The sequence below is a fragment of the Gymnogyps californianus genome, chromosome 2 (assembly GCF_018139145.2).
Source record: "Gymnogyps californianus isolate 813 chromosome 2, ASM1813914v2, whole genome shotgun sequence".
NCBI lineage: Eukaryota > Metazoa > Chordata > Aves > Accipitriformes > Cathartidae > Gymnogyps > Gymnogyps californianus.
In genome coordinates, this window is record NC_059472.1 from 20,096,933 (window position 1) to 20,114,351 (window position 17,419).

At 38.2% G+C, this 17,419-nt stretch overlaps 1 protein-coding gene across 1 annotated transcript in view; it reads left to right on the plus strand.

Annotated features, from left to right (window-relative positions):
- The first annotated feature begins 2,916 nt into the window (after positions 1-2,916).
- The window catches only part of ANGPT1 (angiopoietin 1), a 162,385-nt gene continuing 147,882 nt past the window's right edge, over positions 2,917-17,419 (plus strand). Inside the window, exon 1 of the mRNA XM_050891999.1 lies at positions 2,917-3,213. Coding sequence (XP_050747956.1) covers positions 2,917-3,213 — 297 coding nt within the window. The remainder of the gene's footprint in view (positions 3,214-17,419) is intronic.

The window sequence follows — 17,419 nt, forward strand, 5'->3', positions numbered from 1 at the left end:
CTTCCAAAGTTTTAAGTGCATCCCAGCACAATTCATGAGTCCCTTTCTATGCCTCCCCTTGGGCTGGAAAGGCTGCAAACTGGGAGTGACAGAATGGCTCTTGGGCTTCCCCCAGGCTCCTGCCATCCCTTCCTTGCCTCTGCGTGAGACCTCATGTGTTTGGACACACAAGATGTCTGAGATGCGCTACTCCTATGACACAGATGTGGGCAGCATGTGGGTGGGGGGACTTGGTTGTCTCTAGTAAGGAAACCTTTAGTGCAGTGTGCTGGTAGGAGATGCTCTGGCTGCTGCATAGCTCTGCCACATCTCCCCACTGTGGCATCTGACCATTATGTGCTGCCCGTGATCCATCAGTCTGGGGTCTGGGGTCAGGGGTCTGGCTTTAAGAGGCAGGTGCTGTGGCAGGGAACTAAGCCGGAGACAAATGAGCAAATGCCAAAGATGCCTGATAACTCTGTGCGCTTCTTGAAGGTCCTTATGCCTGTTATCCCTCAGGAAGAGGGGGACAGAAGGGGAAGGAGAAGTCACCTCAAGCCAGTGGGAAGTGGCCATGCAATAACAACAAAGTGAGCCTGCTCTTCTGTGAAGTCTTTTCTCATCTGAAAAACATCAATTGTAAGTTCACAATCTCACTTTTCCATGTTTGCGTGTGAATAAGTCTGTTGCTTAAATACTCTGCAGAAAGTGAATGCGGCATTTGTGTAAACAACAGTATTTTAAAATATGAACTAAAAATCTAGGAAGCCTTCGTACAGCCACCTTTGCTATCCCCCTTTTAGCTGCTCTGAGGCCCTTTCATAAAGTTCTCCTTTTACTTCTAAAAAAAGCATGTATTGTTACCATATTTGTGCTCTGGTATTTTTGCTTTGCCTCGTAAGGGATAGCTGGTTTTATGCTAACCCTTCAGCTCAATATCTGATCCTGCCGTTTTCTTTCTGACTGAAGCTCTCTGATCTTATACAAGCAAATATCTTGCAATTACATTTCACAATAATTGCAAAGACAATGTAATAAACCACAGCAGAACTAGTTCTGGTGATGGTGGAGAATTATGAGAAATGCTGTATGAAAGCAAGAAAGCAAGCTATAACAAGTTGGTTTTCAGAGGCAGAAAAAGAAAAAACAGTGCAAAGGTGGGCTGAACAGTTCAGAGGTGGAAGGATATTCTGATTTTGCTAAAAGCAACAGTAGCATTTGCTCTTTGCTTTGTATTCTTTCCTTTTTTTTCTCTCTCTATATTGGACATACAGACATTTTAAAGCAAGATAAGACTTTCTAATTTCTCTGTATTATTGTAGGGGCTATTTCTTATTGGTTCAAATGCAGTGGTTTCTTTCCAGATGCAAGATGAAAAGCCTCCACCCCCAGTTTTGAGTAGGAATACCTTCCTCAGGAGCAGATCAGATGTCTGGCTAAATAGCCCAGGCAGTTCTTTTAGAATGAAATTGCAGTTGTGATACAGGCGCCAATTGCATGAGCACTGAAGGCGCTTGCACTCAGTATTCTTGCAAGTAGGTTTCCTTGTGGGTAGAAGTCTTGCAGGTTGTTTTTTTAGTGATGCGCTATTGCTATTTAGAAGACTACTTACTTGCATGGGAAAAATTGTGCAAAGTAGTCTGCATAGGTGTTGGCTGATATTTATGTAACAACGACAAATACTAGAGCAGGAACTCAGATCCAAATTCCTCTGAATTTCAGGAATATTCCAATCCTGTTTCTAAGCTGTGCATTTTTTATTTGTCTCTAGCAAATACCAAAGGCATTATTTAGGTATAAGATAGTTTCTTAAGTACTTACCACAATTTTTTTCTGAGGAAGTTGCCCCCAAGATAGTTTCTACATATAATGAGAGGTGCCTGTATAGTCCATACAGACATGCAAATTGGAAGAAGTGTTTTGCATGTGATAACTACACAGTAGTACAGAAGACAATCTGGAATAGTTCAGCCACCATCCCTCACCGTTTTATAATTAGTTACCTTAGTTTAGATGCCAAACATAGAAAATTATTATCCTACTGAACTGCCGTTTCCCATTATTATTTGGCAGCTTTAATCCCATTATATGCTGTAAAAAACCCTCTCTGCAAACTCTGCTAAAGAAACACAATTGTCTTAGAAAAGTAGCTAAAGCATGTGAGGGTTAAACATAACTTTTTTCCCATAAGTGTCATTCGCCTCACTTAGAATTCTTTAATAGATACTGAGCAGCACAGAACTGAAAGTATTTTTAATTTCTGTGCTTTGTATATTTACAGAGGGATTACAACAAACTTCTACACTTTATCTACATTTTAATAGGTCAGTGTGAACATATGAAGCGTATTAAGGTGGACTGCCTTACTTATTAAACTTACGTGAATTCGTCAAAAGCCCTTAGCAGTTGTATGCAATAGGGGCTGGAAAGCCAAGCATGATTGAGGTCATGCATCCAGCCAGTTTGTAAGATGATCCCTCTGTACCGAGCCATCAGCCATCCTCAGCATAGGGGCGCACTCATACACGCATTCCTGTCAAGTCATCTTGTGAAAGGCTGCTTGCTTCCAGCTTGGCTTGAAAGTGCAACCTTAATAAAACTCACTGAAGTCTGAGAGAAAATAGCAGTTCTGCAGCAGATAGTGTAGGGGAAAGAGACTGGGATATGCATATGCAGCTGACTAAAGCAGGCTACATGCTGGACTGTAACAGAGAGGAAACAATAAATCTTAACTACTATGCAATAAATATTCCCAATTTTAACTAAGGAAGCTGTCCTCATAGTGAAATTAAAAAAAATAACAGTTTATCCAAGCTTGATTACTAAAGTGCGCTTCTCCAGTCCTTTTTCCAAAGACTTTAAGGGAAATTAAGAACAAATTTAAAGAAAGAGGAAGAAAAAGTTTTTCTTGAAGTAGGAAAGGAAAGTAATAATAACATGTCAGTTTTCCTTTCCTTTGCTTTCCTGGCAGCGATTCTTGCTCATATAGGCTGTAATAATCAGCGTCGGGGTCCAGAAGCCAGTGGGAGAAGATTTAACCGGATTCAGCATGGGCAGTGCACCTATACTTTCATTCTGCCAGAACAGGACGGGAACTGTCGTGAAAGCACGACAGACCAGTACAACACAAATGCTCTTCAGAGAGATGCTCCTCACGTGGAACAGGATTTCTCTTCCCAGAAACTGCAACATCTGGAACATGTGATGGAAAATTACACTCAGTGGCTGCAAAAAGTAAGTGTTTCTTTTTTTTCATTTCTCACTAAATGGATTTTTTTCTGTGATGCTTATGCTGTTCAAAGTTTTCATTAGTTTCTATGAGAACTGAGGTAATAAGGATTGATCTAGTTCACGGCTGTGTAGGGGAGAAATGTTTCAGCCAGAGTGCACCCTTCTCAGTGACATTGCTCTTGCGAGCAGAATTTTCTTCATGTTACTGAAAGATGCAACTTCTTAAAGCTTTATCTCAAGAGACCATGGGAGTTTGTGAGCCAGAGAACACAAAAATCCTCCAGAGATTCTAATGACAGAACTTACCAAGTATTCCTATAAGCTCTACTTATAGTTCACAGCTTCAGATCAGATGCCATGCAGGATACCTGCTACTCTGACAGCAAAAGGGAGCATTTTAAAAAATCAACATTTAAAAGCACTGGGTTAAGAATATCATTGTTCCTCCAAAAATAGATCCTGTAATACTATTCTACCCAGCTACTTGCTGGAAAGAAGGAAGAAAGTATATAGGCATTCACACTCCTAAAACATCGCAGTAAAACTTTTAACTGTGTAGATTACACTGGACTTGAAACAGCCTGTTTTAATTTGTGAGTGTGTATATGCATTCTTTCATAGAAAGGGAAAAATGGGTTTGAAGGTGTTGCAGTAACTTAGCAGAAGTAATTCTTTTTAAGAATTTGTGCAATAGCTCTAAACTTCTAATGAACTCTTCAGTATCTTATGTATGAGCTTAATTTGGGCCTGAAAAGACTTAAATATGTGAATAATTTCACTCATATGAGCAGTCCCATTCACCTTAACAGGATTACTCACTTGTGTAAAATGACATACCTTGTAGGATCTTGTCCATACCTTGGTAATGAAAATGCCTTGGGATAGCTGATCGGTAAAAATAAATAAACAAACAGTCTTTGTATATAGTTATTTGTAATATTCCCATTCTCACACTGGCATTTTGACCTGGCAAAACTTAGAAAATTGAGCAATTGAATGATGCAACTAGTCATGTAAGATGGCACAGGAAAACTACTGTATGAACCCATTTGAGAGATACATGATTTAACTCTAACACAAGTTCATACTAAGAATGAACATCAATAAAAATCTAGTGAAGACTCTGCTAGGTGGGCTAAAACTTCATATTAGCATAGTTACTGTTACCTATCTCATTTACAAGTTTTGTTTCATCCAGACAGTATACAAGACAGAAATACGTTAAAAAGCATATACAGTCATCCCCATCCCCCTAACCCTACTAAAATCTTCAGAGAGGATTTCCTGATCTCTTGGTAAATTAATTATGCTCTTTGCATATCTGGCTCTAGCAAGAGAGAAAAGACTCTGTCCAGTAAACATGTGACTATAAACCAAAATATAACCAAGCATTTCTTTTTTAGACTACTTTCCTCATTTTTTAATATCTTGGTCTGCTTTGGGGAATATAAGGCTGCAAATGAGGGCATGGCTTTTGTAGAGGAAAGCATTTCTTAAGAAATTATTTTACTGTACCTTGGGAGGCTGAGACAAGCACTAAAAAGAGGAAAGTTATTATCTGTGTTTATGCACACATGATTTTACTTGAGCAAATTGCCTGCTGAATCATGCTTATAAGACTTTACTTATTCTGTGTTTGTCCACTAGAGACTGAACTAAGATCACTGTTTCACTGTGAACTGAGCATGAAGAAATATGAGTCTCTGGAGTGTGAATGGCTGAGTTAGGGTTAGTCCTCTCACACTTTGGAGGGAAGTGATTAAACAGGTAGGAAGCCCAATGAAAGGGGTTTATATTTGAGGACTCTTTTCTTCTGCAGTGATTGTAAAACTGGCTACAGGCAGAACCATCCCCCTCGTCCTTTCCTCCCCAGCCCCCAACCCTCTGCTCCCAGGGGTTTACATAAAACTGGGATTGTGCACGTATCCCCATGTGTCAGTTTTCCCTGGAATGAAAGGACCCGTTTCTCTGTGTGATGGAGTATGGCTCACTCTGAACAAATGAGGCTGATGCAGCTCCATTATAGCATCTCTGAATACTGAATTTGCTTTGTTGCTGTTGCCATTACAAAGCGTCTCGGCCACAACTCATTTCCTTTCAAAATAAGCATAATGCTTAAGTGTTATGAATATATCATGTAGATATCTCGCATCTCATTTTTATACTCTGCATGTATTTTTCCCCCTAGATTTTTAACATCAGATATAACTGCTGCTACACTAAACAGCATTTTACGATGCACCTGCTGTGAACAAAGTAAAGAATAATTAATGGTTATAGGTCTATGACTGGAAGTGAATAGTTATAATAAAAAATAATGTTTAAGAATTTGAGATATATTCTGTCTTACATAAAGGAAATATGTTTATTACTTCAGGTAATATATATAACTTTCATTAAAATTGTACATAGGCAACGTTTGGCAGGGTGAATTATTTTCTCAGCACAGATGCTGGCCTGCAATATTGAAAGAGTATTTATTAAGAAAGATTGTAAGAATCATGGTTTGCTTAACTCCGTAGTATTTTAATTCAAAAATGTTTTTCCTTGATATCTAAACTAGCAGATTTCTAGAAGCAAAACAAGTATTCTTTTTTTTAAAAAAGGTAATTTTTTTTATGCTTAAAACCCAAGGTGCTGCTGTGATAACCTACAAGCTTGATTGTGGATAACAATGTGCTTGCTTGGGGAGGCAATTACAGGCAATTAAGTCCCAGCCGTGTCCATTGGCATTTGCATACCTATAGTCAGCGTAACTGGGATTGGTTGGCAAACCAGGGACACGGCAAAACGCTCTGCGCAGAAACTACTCGGAAGAAGATGACTTGATAAACATTTTTAAAGATTTTCCTAGAACTGTTTATTTTAATACCGGATAACTTTCCCCATTGTTTAAGCTTGGGTTTCATTTCTGCAATATGTTTATACTAATAGTTCAAAACAAACAGTTAATCACATTTTCTTTCTTGCAGTAACTGACTGGCACATGTGATACTGTTTGGTATTCAGTTGCAGTGTCTAAGTATTGCCAAAGAGGAGTTACATGAAATGTTATCATCATGTCTTGCTTGGGAACTTCTTGCTAGTCAGTTTGCTGAACTTATGGTATCGATGGACTCAGTATGCATTCAGGATAGCTATATAGATGAGTGTTTCATATACTTATCCGTTAGTCCAAATAGTAGTAATAATTGTTATTACAGTAATAAGTGAGTTTTACATGATCCACGCTTTCTTTTTTCCTGATCATTACCTAAGCAGAATACCATAAAAGTTTAAAATGCTTAATAATAGTATAGTGTAAGAAGCTAACACAGACATACAAGTTTGAGTTGAAAGTGAACCACAATCATTCTGGTCAGCCAGTATCCAAACTTAGATTTTTTTTTTTTTCCTTTTCGCTGCAAATGTTGATGGCACCACTACACTTAAACCAAATAAAGAAGCTTCAACTCACTTCCCTTTCCCTTCAAAGTGCCTGTGCTGTCACCAGCTATAACAGAAGAAGTATAAAATGATGAGCCGGATTCAGTCATTAAAGAAAGAAGTTATGAGCAATTTTTCTGGAGTATCTGTAGTCATTTGATAGTCGACTTTAAAGTTTATTCTTACCATGGTTTTGATAAATTATTTGTCTATGGCATTCTCTGTGCTCTCTGTTGACTTCTTTATTTTGCCGAAGTAACATCGCAAGTGCTCACTTGCGTTTTAAAAATGTAAGGAATCTAGGTTTTGAGGAGGACCAGTCATTGTATAGATGAAACCGGCTTTTGGAAAGACTGGTGTCTGTCACTGTGTGCTGTGGCTCCATTGAAAGTCTGCCACTCTCTGCTGTCTTTACCAGCAGGGTCTAGCACTGCAATGAAATAGTAATAATATGCTGATGTGTATGGAGCAGCTGGATTTTGCCTTGGATTTTACATGGTTTGCTGAAGACAGGAAAATTCCTTACATGTCACTCTTGCTGTGAAGCTGTGTGAAAGTGTGACAGAGCCTACCCTGAAGAGGACAGATCTAAAAAGCTGTCATAATATCCTATGAGGCAAATTTATATTAATATAAAGATGGAGGTGGCCATAGTGTGTGTAAAATTTTGTCACATTAAGAAACCAATTTTCCCTAGTTGAACTATTACAAGAAATAGTAAAAATTCCATTTTATTTATGGTTATGTCTCACTGGGCATTTTGTAATGTAACATGTGACCTAAAAGTCCGCATAATATTTGGATGTTAAGTGCAACCAGGAGATCTGTGATGAACTCCTGTTAATTTTCACAAATAAAAGCAGGTCATTAGATTTGGAATCTGCCATTCTGCTTGTATGAGCTTTACTATCAGGGCTGTGTAAGGCATGGCTTTCCAGTAAATCTTTCATTTTTCAAGGTGGAATAGGGCTAAAAGGAAACAGTGAGAAAGCTTCATCCAAAACTGGCCACTAGCCTCCTATTTGGCATCCAGCTTGAACCCGGATTTCTTGTCTAGACCCAGAGGCTCTTTACTATTCTAGGTGCTCCTTTTTGCTTTGGAGTCAATGAATTCTCATATCCAAAGCAGAGCCTCATCCTAGTGACATTTGAAGTGCAGTTCCCACAAACAAGCTGCGAAACAAATGGTGGGATTCCAATTAGTGGGATTACTTATATAGTATGTAGTACTCAGCGGGTAAGTATATATAAAAGCCAAATTTAAGGAACAAAAATAAGCTCATGGAAACAAACTGGTTCTAAGAAAATTCACATTTGAGTGTAAAACCAAAATTGCTTATTTACCTCAAAAAAATCTCTTGGCCAATAATATGCCTGCATTTCAAAGCTTTATTAATCAAATTGCTGATGTCCTTGGGATATTCTGAGGCACCCACAAGAAAGAGGCAAGACTTCAATTGTGGAAATGCCTGAAAGCTTTACATTATTGGGGGATAACCTATTTGGCAAAGTTTTTTTTAAGAAGCAGAAGAATCAGAGAAGTAGACTGAAGGGCAGTCTCACATGTTGCCACATTTGGTAGCAAATTACTTAAAAAAAAATATTTCCCATGCTTGGACAGAAAGCTTTATCATAATGTGCAGTAGAACCTGAATGTGTTTATTTTCAGTGATGACAGCTGTAATTAGGAACTTTCTGGTAACAATAAAATATTACATTTATTAGTCATCAGAACTGTCCAACCAACATGCCCAGTGGGAGATCTCATTTGGAGCACTGAGAGCTTTTCTAAATGAAACTGATATACAGTAAATGGTGTGTCATTTTGAGGGTGCTGAGAACTCATCGTTCCCATTCCCTTCTGTGGTTTGGAAGTAATCTCTACTTCACAGTGCTGGGTGCCTTGGAAAAAAAAAAAAAGACAGCCCATGTGGGAAAAGTATAAAGCTGGGTATTTTAGGTCTGCATCATCCCACCCAAACTTCTGGCCAAAACCCAGAGATACCCAAGATAAGTTTTTCTTTGCTGTGGGGAATCTCTCAGTGCTGTGTCAAGAGACAGTAGCAAGCCCAGAGGAAGAGCCAGCCATCTGAACTGTCCTGTGGAAGTCCCTGCTTCTCTTCATTGACTCCAGGGAAATCCTGAGCAGCTCGGTTCCTGATTTAAATGCCTCAGTTAAGTGGGATGGATTTAAGCTTTACTTCTGTCCATGGCTGTAGCATAGACTTCCCTTGTAACTGCAAGGAAATCGTAAACTTTAAGTATTCCTGTTTCCCTTTTCTAACACAGATATAGTACTACTACTCAATTTCACAAGGCTGTTGGGAGGCTTAATATGTTATTTTTTGTGTTGCTTTTGGAGTCTTTCTGGTGGAAGGTATTTTGTGCTATTAACAGTTTATGTATGATAATAATACTTTCAATGTTTACAGAAAACAATGTAAGATTAAAAAATCTTTTGGAAGGAAAATAATTTTAAAATGAGTAACTAAACTAATTTATAAAAAATAAGCAGATAAATACAGCAATATGAATCTATAATGCTAAGTACATTTTGCAGGTTGCAGTTGAGTAAATGGATTATGTATGTCCTGCTAACAGTGAGAATAGTCCTCATTCTTGCAGTGTTCTTAAAACCCATCGAGCAGCTGCTGCTCCAACCTGTATTCATCTAAGATGAATAGGACTGTACCTTAGTCTTGTACGGATTCTCAGGAAGACCAGTGAGGAATGGGTAGTTTTTCAGAGCTACTGTTACCAGCAATTTTGAATAAACTTGTCATTATCAAAACTGGGCTTACTTGTGTGATTTATTGCAAGCATATCCTGAAAGGTGAAGATACATAACAACCTGCTTGTATTCATCTCAATTTACAGTTCCGCTTAGTTCAGTCCTCTTCTCTGTATTTGCAATAAGATGGAAACAAGGAAGAGCTAGTAAATGAGGACATTCCAGAACCAGTGTCCTGGTTTTAGATGTGATGCAAACCTCATCTTCAGCACCAGCAGCTCAAGTGTCTTGAATAAACAGCCCTGGTGTAAAAGTCTTCCCAGTAGCATAAGGATTTCCTCTCTTGTTAAAGGGTTGAAGTTTGATCAGGAAAAGGAAATTGCAATAGTTTCATATTTCATAGAAAGAGTTCTTTTTCTTATGAAACGAGCTGTACTTTAACACAAGGTTATTCTTGTGTAACCACATATGCATATTTTGACAGTGTTATGAAACACCACGGTGGTGAATATTCACTTGGAAGGGTAACTTAGAAATACCATAAATTGTTGCACATTTGCACTACATCCTCATTAATGTTCCTGCACAAAGATCAAGCTTCGCTTTTCATTACCTTAGTTAGGAATCAGATTAATCTAAAACAGTGTAAGTCACTCCTAAACTGGGATAAGAAGTCTAGGCAGGGACTTGCACCAGTTTAATTATCCCTGTTTAAAACTGATGGAAGTCAAACTAGTGCAACTTCCTTGTCTAAACAAGACCTAACAGTGGGGCTATGCTCAACATTGAACAAACATACGGGTACAGACAGTCAAAGCAAGACAGGTATATGGCCAGCTGGAAGGGTGCTATTCCACATTTCTAAAAATGGTTTGCTTTCAGATTAAAACCAACCAACCAACCAAAAAAAAAAAAAGGATTAAGATAATTTTATAATCCCTCAGAGGAAGTCATATAGAAAATCAGTATTCTAGGCCATGGAGCTACATGATTGAAAGAAATTTCTTATACTCCCTTGACTAGCTTCTAGGAGCAGAAATGAAAAAAAGAAAAAAAAATCCAGTAAGAAAAGGGTAATAGAGAACTATGCTAGTTTTATGGTGAAATAGGTGTGTCTTTAGCAAAGGTACTTTAAAGGGCTATTATATGGTAGTACATGGTCAGTCATATGACCTGTGTTACTATTCCTGACTTAGAAGAGAGAGAAATAGGCTGAAAGTGCAGATATGATATTGCAGTTGGAAAATCTGGCTTGAAGATCCATGAGTAAACAGTGGCTGATCAAAAATTCTGTAAGAAGTCTGCAGAATTCCTTTCCTTCGGACACCTCTCCCTGGTGCATGAGTGTGTGCACACATATACACGTGCACATACGCACATATATGCATTTAGATTTTTGGACTGTTTGATGTTAATGTACATGGAAATCTGTTTCTAAGTGTTGTGTCTTAAATCCATTTTTATGTTTTATACCTACTTACCTGCTGTCAATCTGTTGTTCTCCTGGTATTGACCTGTTGGCTCAAAAAAACTAGAAGAGTTGGTAGCAAGACGAAACCTTGTGTATTGTACATGCATTAATTCTGTATGAACGAGTCCCCATACTGTGTTGTTGATAAATTATAAGTGTGCGTTTGCTTTTGTCCTTTCCAGAATGTATATGAAGCAAGAATTTTCATATATTTTGGAAAAAATATTGGACCTTTGTACTCCCCATCCCTGAAAAGTCTCTGTCCTTACACGTGCATCTGTTGCAAGACAAACCTGATTGTACTTTGTGCATGCATGGCATCTGCTTCTTTAATAGGACTTGGCATAACTATATAGTTATAATTTCTCATCAGGTCTTCTGGGAATTTTTATTTGTTGGAGTAAATTCTTGCCATTTGTCATGTTTTGTCTAGTTGTCTTGTTGCAAATAGTGTACCAGGCGTTTCTTCTGTAATAGGAATGTATGGGAACAACCAAAATGCACTTGTTCCAGTTAGTTAGCAGAATTCCCTTCTGACTCTGTTCTGCCTGAGGATTTGGGTCCTGGCATTCTTTCTCCTCCCTCTGTACCAAGCAGGCAAATAGGCTAGAGACAGATAAGCTCTGAGCATCCCTGCCAGGAAATTAAGGCAAGACTAGAGAACTGTGGGAGAAAAATGAGAGTATGAGCAGATGACCTTAGAAGGTAATTTGTCTCTTTTTGACAGCATGGCTTCTTGCACACTAGGGCATAGATGATCAGATTGGTGCTAATCAATTTTGAATCTAAAAATTATTTCTGCTGCAGGCTGATATGCCATTTATAGACTGATCCTGCCTTCTTTCACATTTAAACTTCCTTTAAAGGCTTTCTGCGTGCAAGAGGATTTTCTTGAAAGATACTGTCTATGTTATGAAACTTCTGTCTTAGGGATAACATTGTTTAGCAGGCCAAACTTTTAGTTTCCTCATCCGTGATCCACACCAGCCTAAACCTGCAGAGGGAACTCACAAGGTTTCACAGAGAAAAGCACTGGTGTCATTTGTGTGCTCCTGCTCGCTATTTTAAATATTACAACAAACTTTCAGACATTATCAAAGACTCTCCAGCCTTCAAAGCAGGGTTCTTACTTCCTGACTGTAGATGAAAAGAATCTGATTCTCAATGTGTAAATTTACTATTTTGAGATGTATTTTGATATTTGACCTTTAATACACTCCAAATCCACAGAACACATTTTAAATACCCACAAAAATCAAAGGAGCAGTCTTAGTACAATCTCCAGAGATGCTTTTACATTTGTCTTCAGGATTGTGGTAGACTTGCCTGCCCTTTGGATCATATTATTTATGAATGTTTTAAAGTTGTCAGCCTATGCTTATAAAAGTTTATTTTTCTTTCTGAATCTCTTGTCTGCAAATATGGTCTTGCACAGTAGAGATTTAGGAAAAAATAATGTAGTTCTTGTTAAATGATGTAATTTTTTTTCTAAGCATTGTATTGAATGAATTTTCAATTTGGACTAAACCACCTATGGCTCTATTTAAATGTGCTGATTTTCACTTCCGTACATTCAGCTTTGAATAACTTTAGCAATAATTATCTTCTGGAGTTTTAGTTCTCATGCAGAAGTCTTTTGCAGGAAAGAGAACTGTATTAAATAAATCTCTTTTTTAAAACTCTCCCATCAGCTCAGTGTGTGGGTAACAGTAGAAGGTGAATAATAGGGTCATTTACATGCCTTTCTCTTCTCTCTTCTGAGTCATGTGTTTGTGTCTCAAGAGGCAAGGATCTTCAGATAATTATCTCACTATCACTGTCAGACCACTAGTTCTCCTAAACCCCTAATATTTTCTATGAAAAACCTGTGTAGAAATGACTTGATATTTCTGAAATCTCACAGAAACAGTTTATATACAACCTGGTTCTCTGAAGTCTCCTCCAACACCAAAGGACTCAATAAAGACTGCTGCAGCCTTTGAAAACTGGGCATTCATATGTAGATAAAAGTAGCTGAAATGAGGATTTAGGATCACTGCCATTATCATTTAAGTATTAAGTATATTTATTTGTGTCATAGTTAAATATTTATCCTCTAATTCATCTAGTCTTAATTCATCAGGAAATTCCTGTGGCCTTCTAGGCCACATCAGCAAGTCAACACAGTAACAGGCAGCCCCCAAACCATGATGCCTTTGGTGCTGTGCCTGGAATTTTGAGGATCTGCTTAGAGGGAAAATTGCTCAAAGAGATGACCTAATCTCTTCCTGAATGAACTATTCCCCTTTGTTCCTTGGCTAAAACTTCATACTTCACTCTGTGTGTGACTTACCATAGTAGAGATAAATGGTCAAGGGCCACCTATCTTTCCTGCGTCACTTCTATCCTGTTAATGGGAAAGGCCATCAATGCTCTGCTAGAAACTTTTTCTGTGTTACTATTTTTGTGCAGAGGAGATATGGACTGCAAAATTCTTTATCACTTTAGCCTGTTAACTACAAAGGCGATGATTAAGGTTGTTTCTCTTCACATTTTTCTTGAATGATCCAGTTTGATCTCTTGGCGTTTCCAAGAATTCTGGCTGATGCAATAAATATCCTTTTGTATATTCTTCTGACATCGCTTACCTCCATGACATCGTACAGCTCAACTGTTAAGGCCTCTGCCTTCATGTCAGTTGTTAAAGAATTATTTGTACCTGTTACACTACCAGAGTTTTATGCAGGGAAGCATAAGCAAGACAACTGTATTTTCAGAGGCACACAAGGCAAGAGGAGTTTACCAAGTACCAAAGGGTTATCGTTAAAGGTGAAGGATGACTGCAGCAGAGTGAATTCAATAATCATTGGTAAAAGATAAATTTTTATAGTTTGATCTGCTTGATGAGCCATTGTGCCAGTCACCGTACAAAGATAAAATACTCGGCTCTGTCTGCAACTGAGAAGTATCCTGTTGAATGAGTCATTTCAAATCCTCATTAGCTGAGTTTTGCTGAGAAAGTTGGCTTTGTTTCACACTCCACTGAATTCCCTGAAACCAGGGTATTAGTTGAGTTTCTGCTTCTCACCTCACTGGGAAAATGCTTGCACCTCATTATATGTTTACATACACTGCTCAAAAGACACAGTGTAATGCTTGGGTAAACTACGTGAAATATCTGTCATGAGTTTGTGGGTTGGGTAAGCTGTAAATGCAATAAGAATATATGTAGCTTTTTCAAGTGGTTTTTTATGATTTTGAATACCATAAAATAGTTATGGGACAGGTAACTCCCAAGGAACCTGAAGATGAGTTTGTAACTGCGGACTACTGCCTCTTGGAAAGGGTCATCTCAGAGAAAGTGTAAGGGACCTGGAGAAAGATTGGAAAGGCTAAATATAAGGTGGGAGGTGGGGGTGGTGCTTCAGAGCAAGAAGTCTGTCTATTTGAGGCTGATAGAGGATTTTCATTAAAATTCTGACAGGAAGGGTGAAGGTTGCTGTTGTAATCCATAAATTTGTGTGCTGCCCAAGGTATCAACATGTCACTAAAGCACACACAATAAGATAACTTGTCCTGCAGTGACAGAAAAGTCTGAAAAATTACTCTGGTGTACAGCACTATGTTCAGTAAAATGCCCTGAAACAATGTAGCTGTAAACTATTTACTGGCTGTGTGGCCCTACAAAGATCATACTACTACGTATTTCAGTAGTATTACAGTCTGCTGAAGAAAAACTCATCATAGCTGAGGAAGATTTTATTTAAAATAAGACTGTTTTCATTTTTTTAAAAAAAGAACAGAAAAATTATTTTTCTAAATTTAAGAAGAATATAAGAGTGAGGCAAAGAAGATGCTTAACAGCATGTTTTAATGAAGAAATCGTGAATTCTCCAAATTTCGCTGGTTATTAAAGTATCTGAAATGCAGACAACCCCCCGCTGAAATGTTAAGTAGAACCAGAATGCCTTGTGTGGCAATGCAGGTGGTCACCAACATGTCACTTTCTTACCAGGAACACTCTCAATGACAACCTCAAAAGTAATGTTTGTGTTTGCTGCATATATTTGACCATTAAGTGAAGAAAAAATTTACTAGCATCAAGCAAGCACCATGGAGAGTCTGTGATGAGCTAGAGGTCAGAAATACTAGAAATACATTTGTCCAAACTTGCCAACCTTAGATTTTGCAAGATCTAAGGATTTGACCCCGAAAGTGCCAAGGGTCCTGTTTTGAGTTGATGGTACTCAGAACTTTCCAGGAAACATCCAGCATGTTACAAGCTTTACCCCTATAAATAAATTGTTTTCATTTCACCTTTGGAGAGTGTTATGACAAGCACGTAGCTACTTTTCAGTAGACTTCAACAGGGGGTAGGACAGAGTAGAAATTGCTCTGTTACTCTAAACAAGCACAAAACTATTTTATACTTTTGGATAAGTGGATGAAAATGGGAAGTCCAGAGACTTCCTATACAAGCCTTCCTATAAAGAATAATGTGACAACAATTCAAAGCATCAAAAAAAGGTGAACTATAATTCCTTGCACAGTTCACCTAGGGGATCATACGACCTTAGATACCTTTTTTTTGCCAATGCATAACCATTATGGCACACGCCATACTGGCCACCATAACTCTTAAAAAACATAAAAATATTTCATTATTGTTGTGTATACAGTGAGTGAATAAATTACTTATTTAGGTGTTTATACAATGTATTTATATACTGACTTTTAAAGTGCAATGGATGTACCAGCATTAAAAAGAGTTATAAAATTAAACACAGACAGAAATAAAAGAATTTGTCTGGAATTCAGGTACTTAAAGCTAGGATTACTGATTATATTTCTTTAATGCTAAACCAGTAAGCCAAAAAAAGCAGCAGTTTTTACCTTCTACCTTAATGCCTCCCAGTGCTCCCCACAAAAAACCTGCATTATGAACCTTAAAAATGAAAAAAAAAAAAAAGTTTCCTTGATCCAGGATTTAACACTCCTACACATCTTGGAAACATCTAGTAATTTGGCCACTGACCCCCTGGGGTATTTCCTAGAAGCAGAATTGAGCAAGACTGAAAATGTTTTTGTTGCACTGTTATGGGCATGAAGATATGACATGAATTCTTGATTTGTAAAATATGAACCAAGTGTGACATCCTTTTCCTTTTTGTGCATTTTTAAAGACTACCTCAACATTTTCATTCTTTATTTTGCTGCCGAAATCATGCAGAGCTCCTGAAGTTACGTTCAAAACTCTTTGATCCTTTGTCACTAGAATTAGCCTTGTTTTTTTTCTCAGGGCTATAACTCACCATGATGGAACACTGGCAATGTGTTTTAGGGTAAATTTCCCATTTTCATTCTTCTTAAGTTTCAAGATGACACCTCAGCGTTAGTTATGTCAGTGTGGTTTTGAATGCTGTCATATTTTCACTTCCATAGTAAAATCCTTCTGAAAGGCTATAATCAAGCTGCAGCAAGATTGTTTTTAGAATACTACTCATAATGCAATACAAGCTTTATGTTGTGAGACAGCTTCACATCCTAAGTCAGAGTTGCTTGGTGTTTTTTCTATCAGAGTGGGTATTAATTTTGGGTTTGCTTCTGTCAGGCTTAGTCTGGTATTGCTATCACATTTTCCAGGTGTTGCTAGCATGAGCCCTTACCAAAAAGTATAACTAGAAAAAACGGTAATTTCCTATGGGAACATGGACCCAAAGGAGGTTTTCAACACATTCCACAAACTCAAACCATTATCATTAAATAGCCTCGAGAGGATTAGAAACTGGAAAAAAAAAAAAAGTCTCTTGACTCTCACCCGGAGTGCAATACTAATGAATTCCTGCAGAGCTTGGCCCTATGCTGCTCAGTGAATCAGCAGTAAAAATCTAAGCTCAGTTCTTGTCCAGGAAGGGGCATTTCCCAACCTCACGCCCACCCAGCTGAAGCTGACCCCTCGCCCCCTCCTTCCCCCAGCGCTTTCAGGAGTGGCAGAAGTTCCAGGTCTACTTTTTGGCACTGGCTGTCTGGATTCACCTACTTCAGAACGCCTCTGCCCTAATGTAAGGGGATTTCTTAACAGTAAGAGACAGACCTCAGCTCTGTCCGGACAAACCTATTTGGCAGAACAGGAAATTCCCAGATGGTCAGGAGGAATTTTAAAGGGCTGGAGGGGTATGTTGCAAAACGCTAGCCTGGCACCCATGGAGACTGAAGTCTGTTATTTATAGAAAAGCAGAGGCAGAAAACAGATTGTGTGCTTCCTCACAATATGCTCTACAATCGCTGCATTGTGTCAGCATAAATTTGTGGGGTACCACATCAAGAACTGAGATGATAGTATGGTCTCTATCCCCAGGCAGTTCTTTCCTCCACATGCCTAAAAAGATACCAGCTAACACCACGTGCAGTGGCAGTTTTATAATAAAAAAAAAAAACACTTTTAGAAAGCCCTGGAACAACAGTATAAGTCAGAAATCATGTCAATGGCATCAGTGGAATGATGCCAATGTCAATCTGCTACAGCTGAAAGAAGACTCAAGCCCAGTCTGTGAGAAGCAGACAAATTCAGATTTTTTTGTTCATTTGAGGATAGGATTCTG